General features: G+C 46.1%; 5 protein-coding genes across 8 annotated transcripts; 3 read left to right on the top strand and 2 right to left on the bottom strand.

Moving 5' to 3' along the window:
• The first annotated feature begins 227 nt into the window (after positions 1-227).
• Positions 228-4,137, top strand: LOC138632534 (Krueppel-like factor 11). Its single transcript, XM_069718176.1, has 4 exons — positions 228-424; positions 1,306-1,596; positions 2,058-3,021; positions 3,301-4,137. Exons 1-4 carry the CDS (start codon positions 371-373, stop codon positions 3,600-3,602), a joined length of 1,611 nt encoding a protein of 536 aa, XP_069574277.1. The 5' UTR covers positions 228-370; the 3' UTR covers positions 3,603-4,137.
• A 1,760-nt stretch (positions 4,138-5,897) lies between these two features.
• dnaaf2 (dynein axonemal assembly factor 2) lies at positions 5,898-8,640 on the top strand. Its single transcript, XM_069718172.1, has 2 exons — positions 5,898-8,103; positions 8,197-8,640. The coding sequence occupies exons 1-2, from the start codon at positions 5,992-5,994 to the stop codon at positions 8,587-8,589; spliced, it is 2,505 nt and encodes an 834-aa protein (XP_069574273.1). The 5' UTR covers positions 5,898-5,991; the 3' UTR covers positions 8,590-8,640.
• A 49-nt stretch (positions 8,641-8,689) lies between these two features.
• Positions 8,690-13,693, bottom strand: lrr1 (leucine rich repeat protein 1). 2 transcript variants are annotated; one of them, XM_069718175.1, is made up of 6 exons: positions 13,690-13,693; positions 13,314-13,509; positions 11,258-11,356; positions 10,327-10,579; positions 9,568-10,042; positions 8,690-9,472 (listed from the first exon to the last, which is right to left on the bottom strand). In XM_069718175.1, the coding sequence occupies exons 2-6, from the start codon at positions 13,494-13,496 to the stop codon at positions 9,217-9,219; spliced, it is 1,266 nt and encodes a 421-aa protein (XP_069574276.1). In that variant the 5' UTR covers positions 13,497-13,509; positions 13,690-13,693; the 3' UTR covers positions 8,690-9,216. The 2 variants fall into 2 exon arrangements, with proteins under 2 accessions (XP_069574276.1, XP_069574274.1); XM_069718173.1 differs by lacking the exon at positions 13,690-13,693 and having other exon boundaries at positions 13,314-13,588.
• Positions 13,694-15,599: 1,906 nt separating this feature from the next.
• Positions 15,600-21,703, bottom strand: LOC138632537 (transmembrane protein 151B). 3 transcript variants are annotated; one of them, XM_069718179.1, is made up of 3 exons: positions 21,634-21,703; positions 20,032-20,467; positions 15,600-17,855 (listed from the first exon to the last, which is right to left on the bottom strand). In XM_069718179.1, exons 2-3 carry the CDS (start codon positions 20,158-20,160, stop codon positions 16,239-16,241), a joined length of 1,746 nt encoding a protein of 581 aa, XP_069574280.1. In that variant the 5' UTR covers positions 20,161-20,467; positions 21,634-21,703; the 3' UTR covers positions 15,600-16,238. The 3 variants fall into 3 exon arrangements, with proteins under 3 accessions (XP_069574280.1, XP_069574279.1, XP_069574281.1); XM_069718178.1 differs by lacking the exon at positions 21,634-21,703 and having other exon boundaries at positions 20,032-20,621; XM_069718180.1 differs by lacking the exon at positions 21,634-21,703 and having other exon boundaries at positions 20,028-20,087.
• LOC138632538 (dnaJ homolog subfamily C member 30, mitochondrial-like) lies at positions 21,669-22,727 on the top strand. The gene has a single exon (XM_069718181.1). It carries the CDS (start codon positions 21,703-21,705, stop codon positions 22,531-22,533), a length of 831 nt encoding a protein of 276 aa, XP_069574282.1. The 5' UTR covers positions 21,669-21,702; the 3' UTR covers positions 22,534-22,727.
• The last annotated feature ends 339 nt before the right edge of the window (positions 22,728-23,066 follow it).

Raw genomic sequence — 23,066 nt, 5'->3', positions numbered from 1 at the left:
ACCCTGACACTGCTGACTCTCAAGGCCACGCCCACCAACGGCCACGCACCCTATTTCCTCCAACCGCCGTGCGAGCACGCACTGTTCACGCGTTCTCTCCTCCGCCATTGGCTGAGGCGCCTCACACACTAGATTGTGATTGGCCGAGTGTTGCCACCCGCCGGTGCGTGTTGTGAGTTTTGTTTTTCTTTTTTTTTTTTTTTTCCCTCCTCCCCATGTTTTACACACACAGCTGAGAGAAAAGGGAGTCAGTCAGAGAAAGAGACGACCTCAACCCCATCCCAGAACAGGCAACAGCACTGGCAACCGCCGTCTCTTTGTTCTGCACTGGCTTTGACAACAAAAACGTGATATATATATATATATATAAATGTTTTATTCCTCAATGCCATCGCGAAAATTTACCGAGATGGACTCACACCGGGTAAGACTTATTATTTATGTTTTTCTTAAACTCTTACTTCAGCCAACACATATCTTATCTGTATATGTATATAGATAGATGTGTGTTTTTCCGTCTTCTGTTTTGACATGGCAAGCTAAATTAAGTCACAAATCAAAGCTGAATATAACACTTAAATAATATTTGGGGTTTTATTTTTAGCCAGTTGTGCCAAATTAATCATAGTTAATCAACTATTTTTTTTTTTTTTTAAATAAAAAAAATATGTTTAACATTTGGGCTTTTTTTTCTTCTTCTTTAGCCTGAGTTAATATTCATAAATATAAGTGTTAATTTAAACTTGTCAGCGCAGACAGTTTGTTCTGTCTGGTTGTGTTTTGTGTGAACAACCGGCAACATGCTGTGTTTACTGTAAAACAACAAAAGAAATGTGTAACAAAGTTGGACCAGAAAGAGCCTACTTCCTGATGCAAACCGCTTTATGGGGATTTCACATGGCTCATCCATCCCGGCAGCACGTCACTGTTTGGTCTATATTTGGGAAGGGGAGGTGTCCTGGCTGCAGGCCAAAGGCAGTGCATGCTGGGCTGGGGTGTAGTCACCAACACCCCTCTTTCCCTTATTGGCAGCATCCATCATGCGGTTTTGGCCCCGGAGCTTTCAGATACAAGAACAGCCACCCAGCAAGATGATAACTGGAAATAGATTTGTCTTTTTCCGCACATGTTGATAGAACAGAAAACTTTTGCTTGGTCAGCCATATGGGAATAAAAGCTGAATCAACACTGTCTGTCTAAGAAAGTTGAACCCACAAGTGTGGCAATACAAAAGTACTTCAATTTTCCTGTTTTTTGTTTTTGTGTGTGTGTTTGTTTGTTTGTTTGTTTTCTTCCCACACTTAGACTGAATATATGGATCATTTTGGTTCTTCTGCAAAGAGAAGGAGGCACGACAGTGAACAGTCCGTCTCCAGTGGAACCAGCAGCTGTTCCCCCGGCCTGGAGTACACTGACCTGGAAGCAGCTGAGGCCCTGGTGTGCATGAGCTCCTGGGGCCAGGCTCTTTTCCTCACCGCCAACAAGCCGAGCCCCTGCAAGCCGAGGCCCCTCACCCCGGCCTCGGACTCCTGCGACTCCCTCCCGCCGCCGGAGCTCCCGGAGGCGCCGAAGGACTTCGTGTCCCTCTCCTCCCTGGTGAGACGAGACGCACACATTAACACCGTTATCAGTGACAACCCCCGGCGCGCAGGATATGTGACAATTTGGCGGCAGTTTTAGAGCGAGAAGCCAACATAAATAAATAACTAAAATAAAATAAAACCACACAAATCACTGAAGTAAACATTCCTGAGGGTCAACGTTTACGTTGAACCACTTCGCTGTCGGTTCATGACACGAGACCGGGGGGGCGGGCGTCAGGTGCCTCGATCAGGAAAGCCTTGAGACGGCAACGTGACTGACCTTCAGACCGAGTTCCTTCTTGCACATGCAAGGTGATAATTTAAAAAAAAAAAAAATCACGCTTTATAGCTCAAAGGGCTCATTATTCCCGCGTGTGCCTGCTCGCCACCGGGGATACTTATCTCTACAAACACAACGATGTTATTTCAGCACCAGCGGGACACACTTTTAATTCTTTATCCATGTCCTCGCAGTGTATGACGCCGCCTCACAGTCCCGGCTTCGCCGAGACTTCGTCGAGCGGCGCGCTCCAGTCGAGCTCCGGCCCGGCTGTGTCCACGCAGCGCTGGGGGGCCGGGCTCCATCAGCCCGTCCTGGCCCCCATCGCTGAGAGGACCCCCTCCCTCCCCCCTCCGGCACAGCCCTGCAGAGCCATGGCGACCAGCGTCATCCGCCACACCGCGGACAGGACCCTCTGCCAAAACCACATTCCAGCGGCCCCCGGTCCAGAGAAAAGTCGAGACGCCGCGACGGCCGGCCGGCATCAACAGCAGCGGGTTGCAAACGCGGCGCCGACGGCCGCGCCTCCGCCTCCTCCTCCCGCCTCTCTCGTCCCCGCAAAAACTGAGCAGCCAGAAAGCCCCTCGAAACCCTGTTTGCACAGAGTCTCCACCCCCGCTCTCATCGAAATCCAACCCCAGTACAGCCCACCCACTCCCCCCGTCGCCACAACCCGGTCCCCTCCTCCGGTCCCCAGCCCGCCTCAAATCATCTGCCAGATGTTCCCCGTCAGCAGCCAATCAGGTATAATCTCAGCCTTCATCCCGAGTGCGGTTCAAACGTCCAGCGCTGGAATTCGGACTGCCGCCGCGCCCATCCTCCCCCAGCCCGCCCCGGCTAACGCCGGCCCGGTCCACCAGTCGCTCATTGTGGGCTCGGCGGTGCCTCAGGGCACGGTGATGCTGGTCCTCCCTCAGTCCTCGGTCTCTCAGGCCTCTCACTGCGCTCAGACCGTCATGACCCTGGGCAACACCAAGCTGCTACCTCTGGCCCCGGCGCCCGTGTACGTCCCGGCGGGGCCCGGCGGCGGCGGCGGCGGCGCCACGGCCACGAAGATGGACTTTTCCCGTAGGAGGAACTACGTCTGCAACTTCCCGGGCTGCCGGAAGACGTACTTCAAGAGTTCCCACCTCAAGGCTCACCTCCGCACACACACAGGTGAGGGTTTCGCCGCACGTGGACGCCTTCGGGTCGAAATGCGACTCCCGCAGATGAGTGTTGCGTCCTGTTTGTAAAACGTTCTTTCCTTCGGCCTTTGTTATTCTTGATTGGGAGGACAGTGAGCTCATTGTTTTATCAGCCGAGCACGGTGTGACTTTGTTTTTATGACTGCAACGTGACTCACTTGTTTTCTCCATTTCCGCCGTGTGTTCCCCTCCCCTTCCCCTCCCCTTCCCCTCCACCTCCCCTCCTTCAAAAAAAAAAAAAAAAAAAAAGGTGAGAAGCCCTTCAGCTGCAGCTGGGAAGGATGCGACAAGAGGTTCGCCCGCTCCGACGAGCTGTCCCGTCACCGGCGCACGCACACCGGCGAGAAGAAGTTCGTGTGCCCCGTGTGCGACCGGCGATTCATGCGCAGCGACCACCTGACCAAACACGCCCGCCGCCACATGACCACGAAGAAGATCCCCTCCTGGCAGGCTGACGTCCGGAGCCTGAACAAAGTGGCCGCCGGCAAACCGCCGCCCTCGAAGCCTGGCGTCGCCGCGCTAAACATGCTGGTACCTGCCGGCGCAAAATAAACGACGAACAACCGCCACCGCTCCCGGGTTACCACCAGAGGAACGCAGGAAACGGCCGAGGGCCGTTCGCTCTTTTTAACTCGTGGGAATGAAAGAAAACGAAACGAAAAGAACATGCACTGGACTCTTTTCCTGCTCTTACTGCTCATTTGTACATGTATTTTCTCAAAAAGGATTCTTTGTTTACTTCAATATAATTGATATGTATGCACTCTTGCCAAAGCCTTTGTATGAAGTTTGTCATATACATTTCACTTTCTGCACCTCTCCACCAACACCTTTTACTTTGTACGTGTTGATACTGGTATATATATATATATATATATATATATACGCTATGTCTACGGGAATGTATTGTTTGTCGTACTATGAAAGGCATTTTATTTGTCTTATTTGGAGGGGGTGGGCGGGGGGGGGGGGAGTTGACACAAAGCATAATGTAAATATGAGTATTAATCATCAGTACTATGATTATACCTTGATTATATCTCCCTGTCTAACTTTTCATATTATTTAAAACATATTTGTAATAAAAAATAAAAAAAACAACAACATTAAAATGAGACATTCTTGGAGCATTTTGTGAGTTTTCCCTGATATCTAATCCCAGAGGAACCATGTGTGGGATCAAGATATAGTCAGCAATCCTTCCCGTGGTGTCTGCCCACATCCTGTGTGCGTCACACTGACTCCCACCCCCCTCCACCACCAACCCCCCCACCATCGCCTTCTCTGGTCAGCTGAAATTCATTCGAGTTTTTCCAAATGTGCTGACGAGCCTGTGGGTTGGTTTCCTGCCGGCTGAATGAATTTTGTATTTTTTAGTATTTCTTTTTTATTTGGTGTTATAAAAGCTCCTTAGGCGAGGCCATCTGGGGACACCGTGTCCTGTTCATTAGCGCAGAGCTGCAGTGCTTGGTGAGTCAGAAGAGACACGAGCTGTTTACCCCGTATTGGAGTTCATTAACAAATTTTCTGAGCCCATTCAGATCTGTCCGTTGGGAACCAGGAGGTAATTCTTGCATGATGCACCGCTGAGATTTATTCATTCAAAAACCTCTTCATCTGTCTTGATAGATTTTTTTTTTACCAAAACGCTTCCTCTTCTTATGATTGGCGGGTGCAAATTAAATGGATTTTAATAAAGGAATCATAAAAATAAACTTATGAAGGTTGTTATTTGATCAATCCTGGCACTCAAGTGATGCTTCACCCCCCCGACCCCCCACAGAGAGAGGCAGTGGTCCCATATCTAGTATCAGCACACCCCTTCCAATCAGGCAGAGAGAAATATGAACTGTTGGGGGGTGCGACCAATCACATCTCTTCCCTGCACACCCGCCCATTTGCCTTACTGACCGACATAGTCACTGGCCGTGTGCCATTTGAGCTGTGGTCGAGAGCGACACCTGCCGGTACGAAACTGTCATTTCACTTTTTTTTTTTTTTTTTTTTCCAGTGATAGACAAAGAAAGAGTATAAAAATTCAGTAGTTAGAAATCATTACATTATGAACATTTAAACACCGAATAAATTAAGAGGAATTATTATTATTATTATTATTATAGCATATGACGAATAAGAAACATCAACTACCAATGTACAGTATGAGTTGCATTAAAATGGCTTAAAAAGTGCCTAATTTGTCTGCAGAGCCATTAATGTCAAAGATTTACGTACGATTTCCTTTTAAATCGTCAAAATGGCAATTAAGGGTTGCCTCAAATAAATGAAATCAATCATGAAGATCAGATCAGAAACACGTGGTTTTGAAACACTAAGAGTTTTTATTCCCCTACATCAGAAAATAAGTTGGGTTTTTTTTTAGTTCATTTTCTTAATAACTCGTACAAGGTTTAATATCGGCAGTGGTTGGATCCACGTACATTTAAGGATTTATTTATTTTTCCAATTAAGACTTATTAATATACATATAAGTCACTAATTGGCTTTTCTGTAACAATCAGCACTATCACTAAAAGTGAAAAGGCGTTTTCACATAATTTTGGGGAATATACGTATCAATTAAAACCAATAGAGACGATTATTATTATTATTATTATTATTTTTTTAAACGGGGTGTTTTCTTTTTTTAAATTTATATATATATATATGCAGGTCTGTGGTTGCGCGCATGACCCCCCCATGTTGCTATGGTTACATCAACACACGCTGGCTTCCGTTTGGAGTTTGTTGTCCTATAACACGAGCTAAAACGTATATGAACGGTCCTAAAACGAAGCGTTTTTATTTTTATTTTTTTATTGTAGCAGCAAATAATTTGTTTAAATATTACCTGTTTTTTTTTGGTTGTTTTTTTTTTTGACGTCCAGGTCACGAAACTTAAGGAGGGAGGTTTTGGTCCGGGAACTTCTCGTCATTTATCAACATGGAGGTCGGCGACAAGCTGAAGGAGCTGAACCTGTCCGCGGAGGAAATGGACAAATTCACAAAAGCTTTCAAGGACGAGAAATTCAGAGAAATGTTGCACGATTACGCCCGAGAAATATCAGACCCCGAGAATAGGAAAAGGTACGAAGAGGAGATCAAACTTCTGGAGCAGAGGAGAGGAAACAGCATCGAGTTTATCGACCCGAAACCGTTTCGGTCCGTCAAGACGAGCGTGGACGGCAAACAGAAATGTTTCATTAACATCTGTGCCAATGAAAAAGTTGGGAAGCCTGAATCCAAGTGTGCCGTGTCGGAGGACGGCCGCAGAGGGCAGTGTTGGTCCCTGCCTCACAGTCTGCACCCTGCCAGGCAAGATAAAGATCCTAAAGGTAACGACATCCTTATTTATGATGTGATTTTCCACCCGGATACTCTCCACATAGCCAGCAAAAACAAGAGATTCATGGACATGGTGGATAGCACAGCCATTCAGGGAATCCAGAAGGCTTTTAAAGTGAGTTTAGACAAGAACAACGTGAAAGAGATGAAAACGAAATACAAAGGCACCCCGCGGCCTTGCGTCATCAGAAAACCTCTACCCGGATACAAAGCCGAGGAGCCCTCTGAGCAGCCGGACCCCCTCGCCTTCCCGTACCCGGACGAACGAAGACCTCCGACACAAACCGAGAGCCGAGCTGAACCCAAAAGCTTCCTGATCCGGCCTCAGGACGGCAAAGAGCCAACCGAGCCGAACCACACCGTCAAGTATCGATCTTTCATTGATCTGCAGGACTTCAGATGCTCGAGAGACTCGGCCCAAAGCCCCAGGCCCAAAGAGATCGTGATTACCGTTGAAATGCCGCTCCTGAAGTCAGTCGCAGACACCAGCCTCGAGGTGAAGGGGAAAGTCCTGCTGCTGGAGTCCAGGAAACCGGCCTACAGACTGGAACTGCCTTTGGCCTACCCTGTGGACGAAGACAAAGGAGAGGCCAAGTTCAACAAACAGAAAGGACAGCTTACCGTCTCGCTGCCTGTTCTTCCGCCCGATTCGGCTTTCAATTTTTGTGCGGGGCCTTCGGCTCCTGGCGGCGACTTCCAGGGCGACGGCGGTGAGGGCCATGAGGAGAAAAGAGAGGCCGGAGAGGAGGACAGATGGGGAGAGGGGGAAGGAGAGAAAAGGGACCCGGGGCAGCAAACGGGTGGTGAGGAGGAAAAAGAGAAACCAGAAAGCGAAGGGCAGGATGTGAAGCAGGAAACGAGGAAAGAGAAAGGTGAAGAAGAGGAGGAGGAGGAGGAGGAAAGAGAAGAGAAGACAAGGGAGGTTTTAAAAAGTGAGGAAGAGGAGGAGGAAAGAGAAGAGAAGACAAGGGAGGTTTTAAAAAGTGAGGAAGAGGAGGAAAGAGAAGAGAAGACAAAGGAGGTTTTAAAAAGTGAGGAAGAGGAGGATGAAAGAGAAGAGAAGACAAGGGAGGTTTTAAAAAGTGAGGAAGAGGAGGATGGAAGAGAAGAGAAGACAAGGGAGGTTTTAAAAAGTGAGGAAGAGGAGGAGGAAAGAGAAGAGAAGACAAGGGAGGTTTTAAAAAGTGAGGAAGAGGAGGAGGAAAGAGAAGAGAAGACAAGGGAGGTTTTAAAAAGTGAGGAAGAGGAGGATGGAAGAGAAGAGAAGACAAGGGAGGTTTTAAAAAGTGAGGAAGAGGAGGAGGAAAGAGAAGAGAAGACAACGGAGGTTTTAAAAAGTGAGGAAGAGGAGGATGTGAAATGGAAGCAAATGGAGAGAAGAGGCCAAGAAACTGTGGAGGGAGGAGGAGGAGGAGGAGGAACTGGGGTTCAAAAGAGTGACAGGCAAAACGAAGATGAAGAGTTAAGTAATCAGAAGAAATCAAGAGGAGGCGGACGTGACGGAGCGGCAGAGGAAAAAGATCGGAGCTTTCAGTGTGATGTTTCTGTCCAGAAAAGGGTGATTTCTGCTGAGGGAGGGAAGTCGGGGGTCGACGACAACACACTCGTTGCGTCACCGACATCTGAGAACAAGGTTTTAAAGTCTGCTGAACACCTCTGTGACATAAGAGAGGGAGAGGAAGTGAATCTGAGCAGACAAGGAAACACACAGGTGAGTACAATACAAAATGAATGGGGGGGGGGGGGGTTACAGGTATGAGCGATCGGACTTCTTTTTTTGTTTGTGTGTGTGTTTGTGTGTTAGGTGGGAACAGATGCTCCACTCCTGAATCAAACATCCAGCGGTGAATCCCAGACGACCGCCGCCGCGTCTTCGAAAAGCATCGCAGGCTCGGACGACGTGAAGTCCAGCAGAGGAGATCCGAGCAGGCGGCTCAACCTCCGGTCTGAGGGACTCGCCGTGGACTCCGAGGAGGAGAACGGGGACGGCCCGGATGAAGACGACCTGGCGGCGGAGCAAGTCCTCCGCGGCTCAGAGCGTGACGACGAGCCGCCGCCGCCACCGCCTCCTCCTCCTCCTCCTCCTCCTGCGCTACTGAGGGAAATCGACGAAGATGGAAACGAGACGGTCATCAGTGATCATTCGACGTGCGCCGGGTTCGTCCTCCAAAACACGCTGATGTACGAGCTGGACTGACGGGAGTGTGATGACGTGAATCATTTCAACATCTGGAAATAAACTACTTAAGCCATGACAATTAATACTTTTATTGCATTTTTTTTTATATCTATATATATATACACATATATATATATATATATATATAAATATAAATTGTGGGTCACTAGCACAGTAAAAAAAACAAAAAACACCTCCCTCCCACTGCTGATGGACCCTGAGGCACTAGTGTTCAGGAAATTCATCTAATTTCTTTATTCCCCTACCGGGTGGAAGTAGGTCATTGGAGGAACCTGCAGCTTCCTCGACCGGGCGGGAAGAAGAAGATGTTGTAGGAAACTTGGCAGCAGCACAGAAAAACTGTCACTTTATGTCGCTGCCACTCTGTTACAGATGGAGCAAGTGTTAAAAGATATTCATGCTTGTCTCTTAGCCCGTGTTGAAATATGGTAAGCGCGTTAGGAGTTGGATGTAAGTGTAAAACAAGCAGTTTGAAGCACTTTTAAAAACAAAGCTCAGCAGTCCATACGGTCCTTTCGACTAAAAGGCGAACCGCTGGGCCACATTTACGCCTGCAGCTTCCACTTCTCAACCAGCAGTCGGTGGGTTCTTCTGTAACATGAAGTCTGTTCCTCCTCCTCCTCCTCATCTGATTCCTCTCTGGAGGGAGCTGTCTAAATATTCGGAGTAGCAGGAGAGGGAGCAGAAGTGCCGCTGCACCGGGGCGTCCGTGCCTCCCATGTCATCCACGAGCACCACGGTGTGAGAGACCTGGTGCAGGTTCATGCTCGCTGCCGTCTTGATGTAGAAGCTGATGCACACGCGACCGCAGTCGCAGGTCTTGGCTACTTCCAGGTCCCGGCACAAGTGGGCGGGGATGAGGTGAGGTCCGTACGGTATCCTGTGAGGGGCATCAGAAAGAAGAAATGGTTTGTGAGCTTGTTAGCTGCAGAAGCTTCGTAGCGAGGCTTCACTGTGATGTGTTTTAAATCTAACCTGAGGTCGGCCACGGCTCTGGAGGCCATCTCCTGAAGAGGAAGGGGGAATGTAAGGTTCATTTTGTGGTCCAGGGGGTTCGGCTGGACAAACGGATTTCCAAACAAGTCCAGGTTCTCCAGACTCAGCTTACGGAAATCGCCGGGCAACACGGCCAGCTGGTTGTGCGCCGCGGACAGGAACCTCAACTTGGAGAGTCGGCCGATGTGGAACGGCAACGTGACGAGCTCGTTGTCGTCCAGCTTGAGGTTCACGAGTTCTCGGAGCTGGCAGAACTGAGGGGGCAGCGACTGCAGCCGGTTCTGGCTGACGTCCAGGAGCTGAAGGGTCCGCTGCAGGGTGGACAGGCAGAGCGCCTCGCTGAAGGCTTCCAGGTGGTTGTTGTGGAGGATGAGTTCGGAGAGGCAGCCGAGGTCACCGATGGTGGCGGGGAGTTTCTTGATGTGGTTGTTGCTGAGGTCGAGCTTGCGTAGAGCTGGAAAAACAAAACCAAAGACAACTCCTTAGAGCAGTGCTAACGCTAGTAAGTCATGCATTTTAAAAGAAAACCTAACTGAACCTTTAAATTCCTATAATTCGCCTCATCAGGATCTTAAGACTTTGAAACGTTTGTCATGTCTCCATTTGCTAAACTGGCATAATCTTACATTTAGAAATGCTGAAGGAAAAACAAAACAAAAGAAACAACGTAATTCAAGCTCTTTCGGTCGAAATGCAATCCGTCAGCACGTCATAGACGACCCGCTCGACTCACGTTACCTTTGAGGGACAACATTCGCATGTCCACACGGGACAGTTTGCAGTAGGAGACCTGCAGCTGCTCCAGAGAGTAAGGGAAGTTGGAGGTGAGCGGGTAATCCTTCTTGGAGACGATGGCCAGTTTCTTCTTGGGCTGCTCGACGTCTCTGGCGCGAACGGGCGTGAGCGTGGACAGAGGGAGGCTGCTGGCGTCGCTCCCTCTGTCGGCCAGACGAGCCGCCGAGAGGAAGTTCTTCAAGCTGCCGGCGTCGGCCTGCGAACGAATAAAAAGAAAAGTTGCAGGTGGAGCGACAGATGAGAAAGAGAAAACTGATGCAGCAGATTTACAGGTTCTTGCCGGGTGGGTTGTTTGAATGGTTTCCTTGAAATATCTAACCTGAATTCACTGGCCTAGAATATCCCGACACACTTCTTTGAACACGACGGACTTCACGATGTTGGAAATAAAAAAAAAAATAAAAATAAAAAAGGTGGATAGGATGGAAAAGTAAAAGGGATTGTCTGAGTTAACAAACCTGCAGAAAGGATTTAAATGATCTGTAGTATTTAAAGTTTTACACAGACATTTGATTTACATATTTCTCACAATGTAGGACCGTGTGTTGTTGTTTTTTTCCCCTGTTCATGACGGTAGAGTCAGTTAGTCTGTGAAGCTGAGAGGGCGTTTTTTTTTTTTTTATATAACAATGTGAAAGCTCTAACAGCCGAGGGCGCTTTGCAACAAATGGAAACAATCGGTCTGCTGCAGCGTCTATCCTGACATGGACTGCAGTCAAAACAAAAGTCTTTGTGTGTCTGGTCGGTAAATGAGCGCGTGGACAGCCAGACTCCCGAGTCCCGTGTTGTTTTTCTCCTCGCAAGTTAACAGAGAACGACGGAAAACGCCTCCTCCCTCAGATTGTAATGGCGACACGCCGGGCGGGTGTCGTACCTTGCTCAAACAAATGTCAACAGCAGGTTCCTTTAGTCTCACGGTGGCTTTGCCTTCTTCCACGAACCAAGTGAAGAACTTCTCTATGTTGTCTTTCAGCTGCAAGAGAAAGTGGCCAACATTGAAGCAGTGGAAAAGTACATTTCACAACTTCAGGGCGGCTGCGTGTCATCAATCAACCAGACAGTGATTCACTCCTCCAACAAGCGCAGACAGGAACGCTGAACGCATTTCAACTGTTTGCCATCAATCAAGTTTACAGCGGTGCAACATTTTACATCGGAGGCGGGAGGTTTTGGAGGAGCCCTTTAAAAGCAGCAGCAGAGACCAACAAGGCCAGCGTTTCTTATCCAGGTCTGTGTGGGAAAGATGATGAATAATTAAAAAAAAAAAAAAAGTAGATTTAAGCGACTCAGTGTTGCCTGGAATATTTTGCGAAACGCCTGGTTGAAAAAGAAAACTTCATCGAGCTGCAACTCACGGTTATTTTCTGTAAATAAAATGTTCTGTAAAAATGTGAACTGGTTGTGAAAATGAATTCTCTATATCTCAACTCATTGATTGATAGATTTAGTTACTGCAGCTCTGAAACTAAAGCAGAAGATCTTGAGGCTTTCACTGACGAATGGAATGAAAATGTCTATTAAACTTTATTGGAAGAGAAAAGAGGAATTTAGCAGCTAAATGGGATGTTTTACTTTCTATTAATATGTTCCATAAACTTAATACAATAAACGCTTCCTGACTTGCTTACAGCTGCAACAATTAGTCGGTTGACAGAAAAAGTAATCGATAACTTCTTTGATTAATCATTAAGTCATTTTTAGATTATTTTTTTTAATTTTTTTTTTTTAATTCTCTGATTACAGGACGTGAAATGTAAATATTTTTGGTTCCTTTGGTCCTCGAAGATAATAAACTTAACTGAATATCTTTTGGCTGCGGACTGTTGGTTGGGACAAAACGAGACATTTTTGGGAAACACAGTCGACTTTCTTCACCGTTTACTTACATTTTAAAGCCCGAGCAGCTAATTGATTCACCGAGAACACAATCAACATATTAATTGGGAATCGAAAAAGTAATTAGTTCCAACAACAGACTGAATTGTTCCAAACTTTTTTCTTAAACCAGCTAAAGCTTCTGTAAAGAAAACGGTGTTCTTGGGGCAAAACTGAATTTTTCATTTGAACATTTTTTTCGTCAGTGATGGAGAGTTACTAGTTACACGTAATGGACTACAAGATAATCATAAACAGTTACTGGGAATAAATATAGAATTAAATTACAGTTACAATTCAAAACGGTTGATGATTTCAACAGCAGTTACATCTGAATATATTCTTTACTAAAAATGCCTAAATGTAGTAATATTAATATTAATTAATATAATAATATTATTATTATAATATTAATATAATAAAATATATATAATTATAATAAAAATATATAATCATAATTATTATAAATAATAATAAAATTTTAATAATTAATATATTATACATATTCTCATATATATTAATATTCATTCCGTTGATTTGCATCTTTTTGCCTTTCGTCTGCAACGTCAAGGCGGTTGGACGTGAGACGACGAGACATTTAAAAAAAGAGTCATTCAAGGAACCAGGAGGAATAAACTGAGCAGCAGCAGCAGCAGGGAGTCGACCTGAACGTTGACTTTGTTTGGAGGTCGTGGGAACATCCATTTACACCAGTCGGGTGTGATCTGTTTCAGTGGTTGTGCTTTAAAAAATAAAAAAATCACAACACACCAAACTTAATTCAAGTTATAATGAAGTACTTTTGTTGTGAGGGTTTCCACAGCCTAAATTTAGTTTTTTTTTTTTTTTTAGGACTTTTCAGCTTTAAAACGTGTAAGATTTCAGAAGTTGCCTTCCCAACAACTGAGTACTATCTGTCATAATAAAAGCGTGCTGGCTTCAGTTTCTTGCCGTCCATGACAGAATAAATAGGAGGGTGAAGCAGAAGCGTCTGTGAATAATAAATAATGAATAATGAATAATAAATAATGAATAATGACTAGGAAACGACCCACCTTGTACTTGGAGCCTGCTCTGTCTTTAGCTGTGCAGATCATCATGTAGATGCTGCTGCGTTGACTCGTCTTGTCCAGATGCTTCCCGATGGAGAGCACAGCTCTGCTCCCTTTGCCGCGACTCTTCATCCCAAACGTGGGAAGCATCCGATTCACCACCTCGACATCGCACTGCAGCTTCATCGCGAACCGCTCGCTTAAAAATAAAAACACCGATGTCGGAGGGGAAGGGAAAGATTTGAATGCATGCCAGAGGAGAAGAGGAGGAGGAGGAGGAGGAGAGGAGAAGAGGAGGAGGAGGAGGAGGAGGAGGAGAAAGGGAAAAAAAAAAAAAAGTTCCGCGGAAAAAAGTTCCGCTAGCTGCTAGTTCGCTTACTTAAAGCTGGTGGGGCGACGCGACACACTTCCGTGTTCGTCACGGATGTCAACAAGCCTCGTATTTGACGGGAGCTCGCGAGTTGCATCGAAAATGCCGCTAAATAAACGATATTCGCAGAACTTTCGCCGCCGGCGGCGGCGGCGGGTTGCCCCGGGCGGTATTTCGAGGTATATCTCGGCTGTCACGGTAGTTAAGTTCGGTTCGTTAAGTTCGTTAAGTTCGTTAGCCGCCGCTCGTTAGCAGGAACCAGCCGCGCGTGGGAAGTGACGTCACGGAGACGCTCGTTTCAGGGTTGGCGCGGGATCGTCCGGAGAAAAGCACGTGCTAAACTCTTACGCCAATCACAAGGCTTAAAAAAAAAAAAAAAAAACGCGTCCGTCCCGCTGATCCAATTTAGTACAAATCAACATGGGCCAATATTTTATATTACTTCTCACTGTGAGGCATAACCACTTATTTATATCTATATCTATATAGATATATATATCTATATCTATATATAAAAAGACTCATTTGGGCAACTCATTCAATTTTTTTGTTGATTTTTCTTTTTGTTGGTCATTATAATGACATAGTATGCATATACAAATCCGAACCCATGTGACTTACCCTAAGAGGGAAAGAGCTGCGGCAGGAAAAAAAAAAAAGAAGAAGAAGTGTTTCACGGAGTTCAAACGGAGCTTTCCAGTGACTCAGCGAGTTACTCAAGTTACTTCTCGCTGTGGGGCAACTCGCATAATAATAGCTGACTGTGCGGATGTATGAAGACATTGAAAAACATTTCAAACATAAACAAAATTCCCTCATAACACAAAAACATCTGGTAATACTGTACAGCCCTCTGCAATAGGGCCATCTAGTGCCCAGATGCAAAAACACTACTGTGTATTTGGTGGTGAAAAAGGAGGTTATAAAAGTTTTAGTTTGCGCCTCATAATTTACATATATCGGTTTATAAAAATGGTACATTGTAATAAACTACCACAGGCTAAAATATTCTTGAAGTGCTACTAAAGGGCATCAATAATTCCATAATATAATGGCACTTTTGCTTAGATAAACTACACTATATGGAGGAGTCCCACTGGCATGTTTGAGGCTTGGGTTTTGTGTGTACAGGAAGGAGAACAGGTCAATAGTTGTCCTTTAATTATGACTTTGTTTTCTCTTCTTATTGCAGTTATCACTCTGGAACGTTAACATTGCTGCAATTCGAAACCAGAAATCTCCTTAAAATTTGCTTCATAGCCTGAAATACTTAATTCTACTTTCATATCTTGCTGTAGCTTCATCTAGAAATGTCAGATCATGTATTCTGGAGGTCTCTGAAATTAACAACCAACAAAACCTCGGCTTCGTTATCACAAGATGAGGTCGATTTTACAGGAGAAGAGCACGATAAACTCCAAATCACCTCATTAATCGTGAAGGAGCGCTGCAGCTTAAATGACATGCTGAATTTAGATATGTGTGCTTTATTTGTACCACTTCTCCCTCTGGTGTTCATTCAAGCAAAGTCCCAAATCTATATACAATGCTTCTTCGCATGCACTTGACTTAATAGCAAGCAAGCAGTGAGTCTGAGAGTGTGTGACATCGTCTCCTCAGATCAGCGTGATCAAAGAAACAGAAATGTAGCTCTGATCTCATCTCCTTCTCTCGTCTCCCTTCCTCTTCTGTGAGAGTCTGAACGAGCCCATTTAATTGAATGTACTGCTTATTACATATTATTTAAAACATCAGTTTTGCCAGTGATATGATTCATTATGATTTCTAACATTTAAATCAAGTATTTTGATTGAACAAACCCACAATGCTATTAAAAAATACCCATCAGCTTGGCAAGATACAATCAAACTGAATCATACAGCTTACAAGTCACATTAATATTAATACTTGAATGCAACAATCTTTCAGATAAACCTTTATTGCTTTTACTACAACATTCACATCCTGTTCTTAAATCCATATATCTCTCAATTAAATAAAAAGTAAAAAAGTAAAATACTCATGTCTTTGGTTTCAACTCGCTGACTTTTTAATCAACTTAAAGCTATTTGGTAACAACATGCAACTTTTCACATTTCACATTTTATTCTTATGTATGCCTCTAATTCAAGTTGCCCAATTTTCTGTAAGTATCCAAGCAGCAACGTCACACACATATGAAGTCAGTAAGTACAAACTGGTAAAGGTTTGATGCAGTGTGATGAGACAAATCAGGAAAGTATCGCTGATGAAATCAGCGGGATGCTCAGACCATGCAGTGAGAAGAGGAACGACAACATGAGACACACTGTTCGTCACACAAGTTTTCATGGAGACAATTTGTTGAAACCACATATGTAGATGCAACACCATGACTGTTTGTAGCGGTGTTCAAAAATAGAAAGACTCTACTCGAGTTGTTTTTCTTTACACTGAAATTTCCTGAAAAAGAAACATGTTCTCTCTATCTCTCTTCATTGATGTCGTTCTGTACGGTTTAGTGAGCAACCCCACGTGACCCTCCATTATTACTGCCTCTGAAATTCGTTTCATCTTGTTCACAAAGCCGTCTCCACGCAGGACGACCCCCTCCGTATATAATAACGCCTCACTTCCCTGCCATCCTCTCTGCCCTCAGCCCGGTGGACGATGAGAACTGGGAAGAAACGGGCGTCCCTGTACGTTGGCGGACTGTCGCTGAGTGCCAGCTGGCTGGAGTCGGACCTGCAGCACTGCTCGTCGACGCAGCACGGGTCCGTCAGGTTGCTGCTGCAGCTCCTCCACAGAGCCACGGTGCGATGGGAGCCGTACATGCGGCACAGAGAGAAGCGAGACGTGTCCGAGGACAGGTGGGACTGGAACAGCGCTCCGCGGCAGGAGAAGATGGAGGAGCAGCTGGAGCTGGCGACGGGCCTCCTCTGGCCTCCTCCGGCTCCTCGTTCGTTCAGCTCGCCGCACTGCTCGCAGTCGTCCTGGCTGTGCAGAGCTCCGTAGCTCTGAGCCGTCTGGCTGCTGTCCAACAGTAAGCAGTTGGGGGACGAGGTGTCTTGCAATGAGTTCGAGTCTCCTGTGCTCGTGTCAATCAGCACGGCCTCCGAGTAACTGGGGATCTCCTGGCGGTTGCAGCGTATGTGCCACTCCATTTCAGTGCTGTCCAACGTGTCTACTCTTGGAATAACACAACCGGTGTTACTCCCCACGAGCCTGTCTTCATTCAGAGGAGAAGGGCTGCTGTTGTTGTACTCCAACCCAAACAGTTTCTCTATGCGGTAGTGCACATAAGCAGTGCGGTACTCGATGAGCACTCTTAGAGGCCAGGACAGCATGAGCAGCGCTGCCAGCCAGAAGGCAACCTGGGAAGTGTACCAAGGCATCCTGTCTGGGTCCACATAGGCTATCAGGTTTTCTCTGAAGTCCACATTCTTCAGCTGCATTCCCTCCCGGGCCTCCATGTAATCATCCAGACCTTCGATTTCAGAGAAGAACTGGGCTCTCTGGTTGAGGTAATCATTTTCTGGACCGGCCTCGGTGAAGCTGAAACACTTGGTGAAGCGCAGGCGAGTTGCTGGATGTCCCTCCAAGCCTCTGAGGTCACGTGACACATCATTCATGCCACAGTGGCTGAAGTCAAACTCGCCCTCGGCCACGTGGGTGTTGACCCGCTCGTGGTACACCTGCGTGGTGGTGTAGGCGTCCCCGTTACGGTACCGGGTGACCTGCCGTGTCCGCCGGACAAAATGGTAGCTGATGGCCTTCCACCATATGCACGGTTGGGCCTCTTGCATCCGCAGCACCCGCTCGTACACGCTGTCCACGTCGGCTTTGCACTGCAGCTCGCTCCGGGCTCTGCAGTGCCAGCACTCCACCATATACAATGCGTAGAGCATGAGCAGGAAGGCCAGGGGGATGTAGATGTAGCCGTCGGAGCAGGGGCTGTCGTGGTAGATCATGGAGTGTCCTCCGACGCCCATCCCGGAGGCGCCGCGCAGGGAGGAGGTGAAGGAGGCCGTGAATGAGGAGGTGAGGGCGGAGTTGAAGCTGATCTTGGTGACCCGGGTCAGCTGACACCAGGCGACCGCGCCCAGACAGCTGTACATCAGCAGAGAGAGCAGCAGGCAGCGCCAATGGGACTCCCGGCAGACACAAGCACCCAGAGACTGCTGGACCGGACACTGCTGCAGAGAGGAGAGAGAGGAGAGACGGAGCGATGACAAAAAGGCACTTAGAGCAATGAACTCCCATTAGATGTCAGTGATTTCATGACTCGCAGCAGAAATGCAAATGAATGTGACCACACTATAAATTGCAGAGCTTTTCCATACCCAAGCACAAACTAAATCAAAGTGAAGAAAGCTCCGTGGAATTCAATTAAACCATGTAATGTCCCAGTGAGGCTGCGCATCAAAGCAGCTGACTGATGAATATTACCGAGGTGTTTTCACACTTCCATGTCTGAAATTAATTGAATTTATGTTGCACGATGGCAAATAAAGCTGTCAAAATAACATCAAAGGCTAATACTTGTGCACGTATACACAGAATACTATAAACCTCAGATCCTAAAATTCACGTGCTGATATTTGAGGGAAAAATCGTATTACAATTAATCAGCTAATATCATCTTTTCAACTTAAAAACACAGTATTAAAAAAAAACATAATTAGTAAAAGTCTAAATAGTAAATATTAAAGTATTAATAATTCATTACGACCCGTACCATCAATTCATAACTATAACAAATTGCAATAGATCAAGCTTATTGACAAATGTCTCATTTTGTTGCTCGTGCGTTTTTACTGAGGTCATTTTTCGACTTACTTGTAATTTGGATAGTTGTATATTGTGGTATTGCTCATTTTATTGGAGGACCTGAATTCTCTCCCCATTACTGCTTCAACACTCGCGACACACACACACACACACACACACACACACACACACACACACACACACACACACACACACACACACACACACACACACACACACACAGATACATCTCTTTCTGCTTAAACACTTATCTGCTGAGCACGGGCTGGTTAGCTCAGAGCACACAAACAGAAACAGAAAAGTGCTCACATTTGCAATACTGACCAGCAGTCAAATGGTCCCATTCAGCAAAGACACTGGCTGGAGGCAATTTCATCAGTAACACTAACAAGAAAAGAAGCTAGAGCACTTCCCTCAACGCATAAAGAGACTAAACCAGGACATTTACTGTTTGTTAATTTCATGGCATCTTGTCAGGCACATTTATCAAGATTTCCAAGTCGTACTTTCTAATATTTCTGTCTGGATCTCGAGCTGACATTCCTCCACATGACAGCCTGTGTTGTTGTTGACTACCTCTCGTGTTTTATGGAGTGAAAGGATTTATGCTGACAACCAGCCATCCATTACTGCCCCCACACAGAGATGGGGATGTCACACACTGCCGGTTCCACCTCAGTAATTTATGGAAGAAACAGGGATTGAACTCATGTGTACCAGGAAGGACTTGGCAGCATCGTGACTGCAGAATGTAAAACATCTAAGGAGGGATGGGTTTTTTTTGTGTTTTTGTGTTTTTTTTTTTTAAATCGCACTTTGATAACACAATATGGAAGGTGGAAATAAGATTAAATCATTTATGTACAGAGCAGCAAACCTAATTGCCCCTCCGGCCAAGGACTCCGAATAAATGTCTGAATCAGATGGGATAGCAATCGCCGATATCTATGGTAGAAAATATAATGTGCAAAACAGGCACAGTTTCCTGTACAACTGATCCGATGACAACTCGTGGAATTTCTCTATGTGTCCCAGACTTGTTGCAAACAGCCACTCACCCGGGCCGGACGGAGTAAACACTCAACAATTGCAAAGACAGTGAGTGTGGCGAAGCAAATACTGACATGAGCAGGTACACTTGGATTGATCGCTGTCAGAGAAGGGAAACATTTCTGGTCTGTACTACTCCCCCCAGGAGCTATCCATTTGTCGGTGAGAGTGTACCTTTCCACATCACTGGAGTCTGCTGCCACCATGTGAAGTGGACTATTCTGACATTTCAGCGAGCAGAGATGCAGTTTGGCTGCAGGTTGAAGCAGCTGCACTATGATGGCACAGAGAGCCATCATAGTGCAGACAATTTACAGAGAGACAGTCGCTCAAAAATCAGGGACTCCACTATTGACTTAAAGACAATAGTTTAAGTGAATAAATAAAACGAGGTTAAGGGAAATTACATGTTATTATCACTTTTTATGCAACAGGAACAATATAGATATATGGGTCACGGTTGATTACTTTTCTAAAAGTCATTATATTCTTATAAATGCCACATGTAATAAGTTTAAGTTGCACACCTACCTCCTCCGGGACATCAACCTGAGCCGGTGAGTCGTCCTCCTCCTCCTCCTCCTCCTCTTCATCCTCCTGCTCCTCATCAGCATCATTGGGACCACCAGCCGCCGCGGAGTCCTGATCGGAAGAGAGCATGCTGCTCTTCTCGCATGTCAGAGTGAAATCATAGGCTCACTCCTTTTTATTCCCTTTCTGTGCTCCGGGTAAGCCTCCGTTCGCTCCCCCTCTCTGCGCCCCCCTCAGCCCTACAAGGTTTGGGCCGGAGCCAGCAGGCTTCTGCGGCTGCTGCTGCTGCGGTGCGGAGCGGGAGTCCCGCGGTGCTCGCGGTGCTCCCGGAGCGCCGGACGGAGGGGGGAGGAGCTGAGGGAGTTCACCGCAGCACAGGCAGCAGAGGTTCACCATGATGCAGTCCGCGACGCTCGGTGCCAGAAGTCCAAATCACCTAATAAAAACCATGCATCGGTTAAAACGGAGCACTGCATCAGTTGACGGTTCCGAATCAGCGGTAGGAAGTGTTGCGATGCACCGCAGAGGACCGCACATCACCACTTCCGGTTAGGGTAGAGGGAATCATTTTACGGTGCTTCACAATAAAAGTTGTAATTTATTCTAAATGTTTACTATTCGGCAAAATATTACAAGCTTGCCCTTAGGACATTTTAAATGTATGCAAAGTAAAGTATTGCTTCCTATCGTCATATTTCTGACGCCAATTTCCCGCCAGTAAAGGGAAAGAACAAATAAGACACTGAGATATTTCCAGGTCTTTCATCTATTATTTGAATGTGTGTTGAATAATAACAAGTCAAGAAATGTACTCATTAAGTACAAGTCTCTGAATCATTTTTCTATAATACATCAGTCTATATACACCCTTTCCTTACTGAAGTGCAGGGAGCTGATTGGTCCCGTTGTCTGATTGCTGCGCCAGGTGTGACGCCAATTACCTGAAATTGGTTCACCTGTGTTTTTGCTAAGAGACATTTGCCTTATGGTAACAGTTTATTTTGATGGATTTGTTGTTTCACTATAATTTACTAGGAGCTGTGTTGAAGTTTTGGGGGTAAGAAAAGCTCCAAATGAATTTTAATTCTTCATTCATTACAGATGACGTCATTGTATGCATATGCTGAATTGCCTGTTGACTATAACAAATAAGACAAATGTTAAAGTGTTACCGAGATATGTAGTCTGTTAGATTTCCGATGATATATTCTGTGACAAGTTTGAAAGTTTCAGGATTTGACCCCCTAAAACTGCAATTTGCCATGACATTTGAAACTTTATATTTGGAGAGCTGTGTATGCTATAATTCCAAGATGCCTCTTTATTGTAAATGTATGTATGTATGTATGTTTTTTATACTAACAAGAGGTGGAACTGCTACAGGTGCACCAAATTAACCAATCATTATAATAGGATTGTTTGCTTTTGACTGCCTGTCTATTATTGTGCCATGTGTGTTTCTGATGAAATTATGGGCTGAAAGATATAATATATATATATATATTCATATCCAAAACATATATATTCATTTATTTTTATTTAAATGGCTCTAAAACAGCGAAGTATCATCTTGAGCAACATGTAGTACTTCCTCTTACTCACCGCTGGGGGGCGCTGCAGTTGAACGAGTCTCCCACAGCTCCACGGAAGTGAGACTCGCTCCCTGAAAACATGGCGGAGGTCAGGCAGTGTTTTGGAAGGGGACGGCACGACTTTGCGCACAAAATATGTAAACGTTACCTCCCGGAGAGCCAGAAAAAACAAGGGGAAAGTACAGCAAACGAAGCGTTTTCACCTCCTGAGAAGACTCGGGTGAACATTGTTCCTCCATACCGGAGCTACGCCGCGTTTTGGAGGGCTTCTTTCTCCAGCTCCGTCCGTCCTTGCGGCCGCGGACTCGGGCCGTTTGCGTCCACCAGGTCTTACAGCGGCGACGGAACCGGATCCGAACCTCTGTACAAAACTAAAACGGGCTACTATGAGATCCTGGAGGTCTCCCCTACCGCCACTCAAGCCCAGATCAAAACGGCGTACTACAAGCAGTCCTTCCTCTACCACCCGGACAGAAACTCCGGCAGCGCCGAGGCCACGGTCCGTTTCTCGGAGGTCAGCGAAGCCCACACGGTGCTGGGGAACACGGGGCTCCGGAAGAAGTACGACCGGGGTCTGCTGACCAAGTCGGACCTCACCGCGACGACGACGGCGGCGGCGACGGCGGCGGCCGGACCCTCCGGCGGGGGCTCGGCGAAACGGCACACCGGAGGTCGGCAGTCGGTTGCGGGCGTTGACGACCGAGAAGGCATCTTCGACTTCGACGCGTTTTTCAAGTCCCACTACAACGACCAGCTGCAGAAACAAAGAGACATCCGGGTCCGCAAGGAGGAGATGCTGAAGAACAAAGAGGAAACTATTGGCGACAAGAAGATGGGGAAGATGATGGAGATCGGAGTCGGGATGCTGCTGGTGTTGGCTATGGGGATAATACTGAACTCAAAACAGTGAATGAGATCAATATGTGTGGTGGTGGTGGTGGTGGTGGTGGGACTGGACCTTCCTGAACCATTTACACTATTTAAAACGATGCATTTAGAGCTGTGACGACAAGTCAACGGTTTGAGGAGTGAATTAATTGGCGAAGTGGAGAAGATTTCATGTTTTTATGTGGTTGTAAAAGTAGGATATTTGGCTTTTGGGCAAAAAAACAAACATGTTTTTTAGTTTTTTTTTTTTTTTACAAGATGTATCCCGATTCTCTGACGGGAAAGTCGTTAGTTATAATTACTGTGCATACGAGCAAGCGTGCACAACTTCTCACTCTTTGTGAACACGCCAACATCCAGTCCAGCCTCCCATCACTCAGTTCGGCATTTATATAATTCCCCGTTGTGCCAACATGTTGTGAGCACGTTGTCCCCCTGTGCTTCACTTTACCTCCTTTGGCTTTCATAAAGTCACCTGTTGGGCAAGTTTTAGTTATGTTTTCAACGGTGAAAGCAAGTTGATTATGGTTAATACGATTTAATGTATTGCTATTT

Source organism: Brachyistius frenatus, unplaced genomic scaffold (assembly GCF_029030835.1).
Source record: "Brachyistius frenatus isolate BFR_SWC_R1_liver_20210118 unplaced genomic scaffold, ASM2903083v1 Contig_187, whole genome shotgun sequence".
NCBI classification, from domain to species: domain Eukaryota; kingdom Metazoa; phylum Chordata; class Actinopteri; family Embiotocidae; genus Brachyistius; species Brachyistius frenatus.
The sequence above is the reverse complement of the archived record's forward strand: the minus strand, read 5'-3'. Positions and strand labels throughout refer to the sequence as shown.

What these genes read in the sequence shown, in the direction of transcription:
- LOC138632537 (XM_069718179.1), bottom strand. Translation starts at nt 20,160, where the DNA reads ATGCTCTCTTCCGATCAGGACTCCGCGGCGGCTGGTGGTCCCAATGAT. An exon ending in AGGTTGATGTCCCGGAGGAG is followed by an intron (nt 17,856 to 20,031) that starts GTAGGTGTGCAA and finishes TCCTCTCTGCAG; the next exon opens with CAGTGTCCGGTCCAGCAGTC.
- dnaaf2 (XM_069718172.1), top strand. Translation starts at nt 5,992, where the DNA reads ATGGAGGTCGGCGACAAGCTGAAGGAGCTGAACCTGTCCGCGGAGGAA. An exon ending in GCAGACAAGGAAACACACAG is followed by an intron (nt 8,104 to 8,196) that starts GTGAGTACAATA and finishes TTTGTGTGTTAG; the next exon opens with GTGGGAACAGATGCTCCACT.
- LOC138632538 (XM_069718181.1), top strand. Translation starts at nt 21,703, where the DNA reads ATGGCGGAGGTCAGGCAGTGTTTTGGAAGGGGACGGCACGACTTTGCG.
- lrr1 (XM_069718175.1), bottom strand. Translation starts at nt 13,496, where the DNA reads ATGAAGCTGCAGTGCGATGTCGAGGTGGTGAATCGGATGCTTCCCACG. An exon ending in TTGACATTTGTTTGAGCAAG is followed by an intron (nt 10,580 to 11,257) that starts GTACGACACCCG and finishes ATTCGTTCGCAG; the next exon opens with GCCGACGCCGGCAGCTTGAA. An exon ending in AGAGCCGTGGCCGACCTCAG is followed by an intron (nt 9,473 to 9,567) that starts GTTAGATTTAAA and finishes TGCCCCTCACAG; the next exon opens with GATACCGTACGGACCTCACC.
- LOC138632534 (XM_069718176.1), top strand. Translation starts at nt 371, where the DNA reads ATGTTTTATTCCTCAATGCCATCGCGAAAATTTACCGAGATGGACTCA. An exon ending in TCGTGTCCCTCTCCTCCCTG is followed by an intron (nt 1,597 to 2,057) that starts GTGAGACGAGAC and finishes ATGTCCTCGCAG; the next exon opens with TGTATGACGCCGCCTCACAG. An exon ending in TCACCTCCGCACACACACAG is followed by an intron (nt 3,022 to 3,300) that starts GTGAGGGTTTCG and finishes AAAAAAAAAAAG; the next exon opens with GTGAGAAGCCCTTCAGCTGC.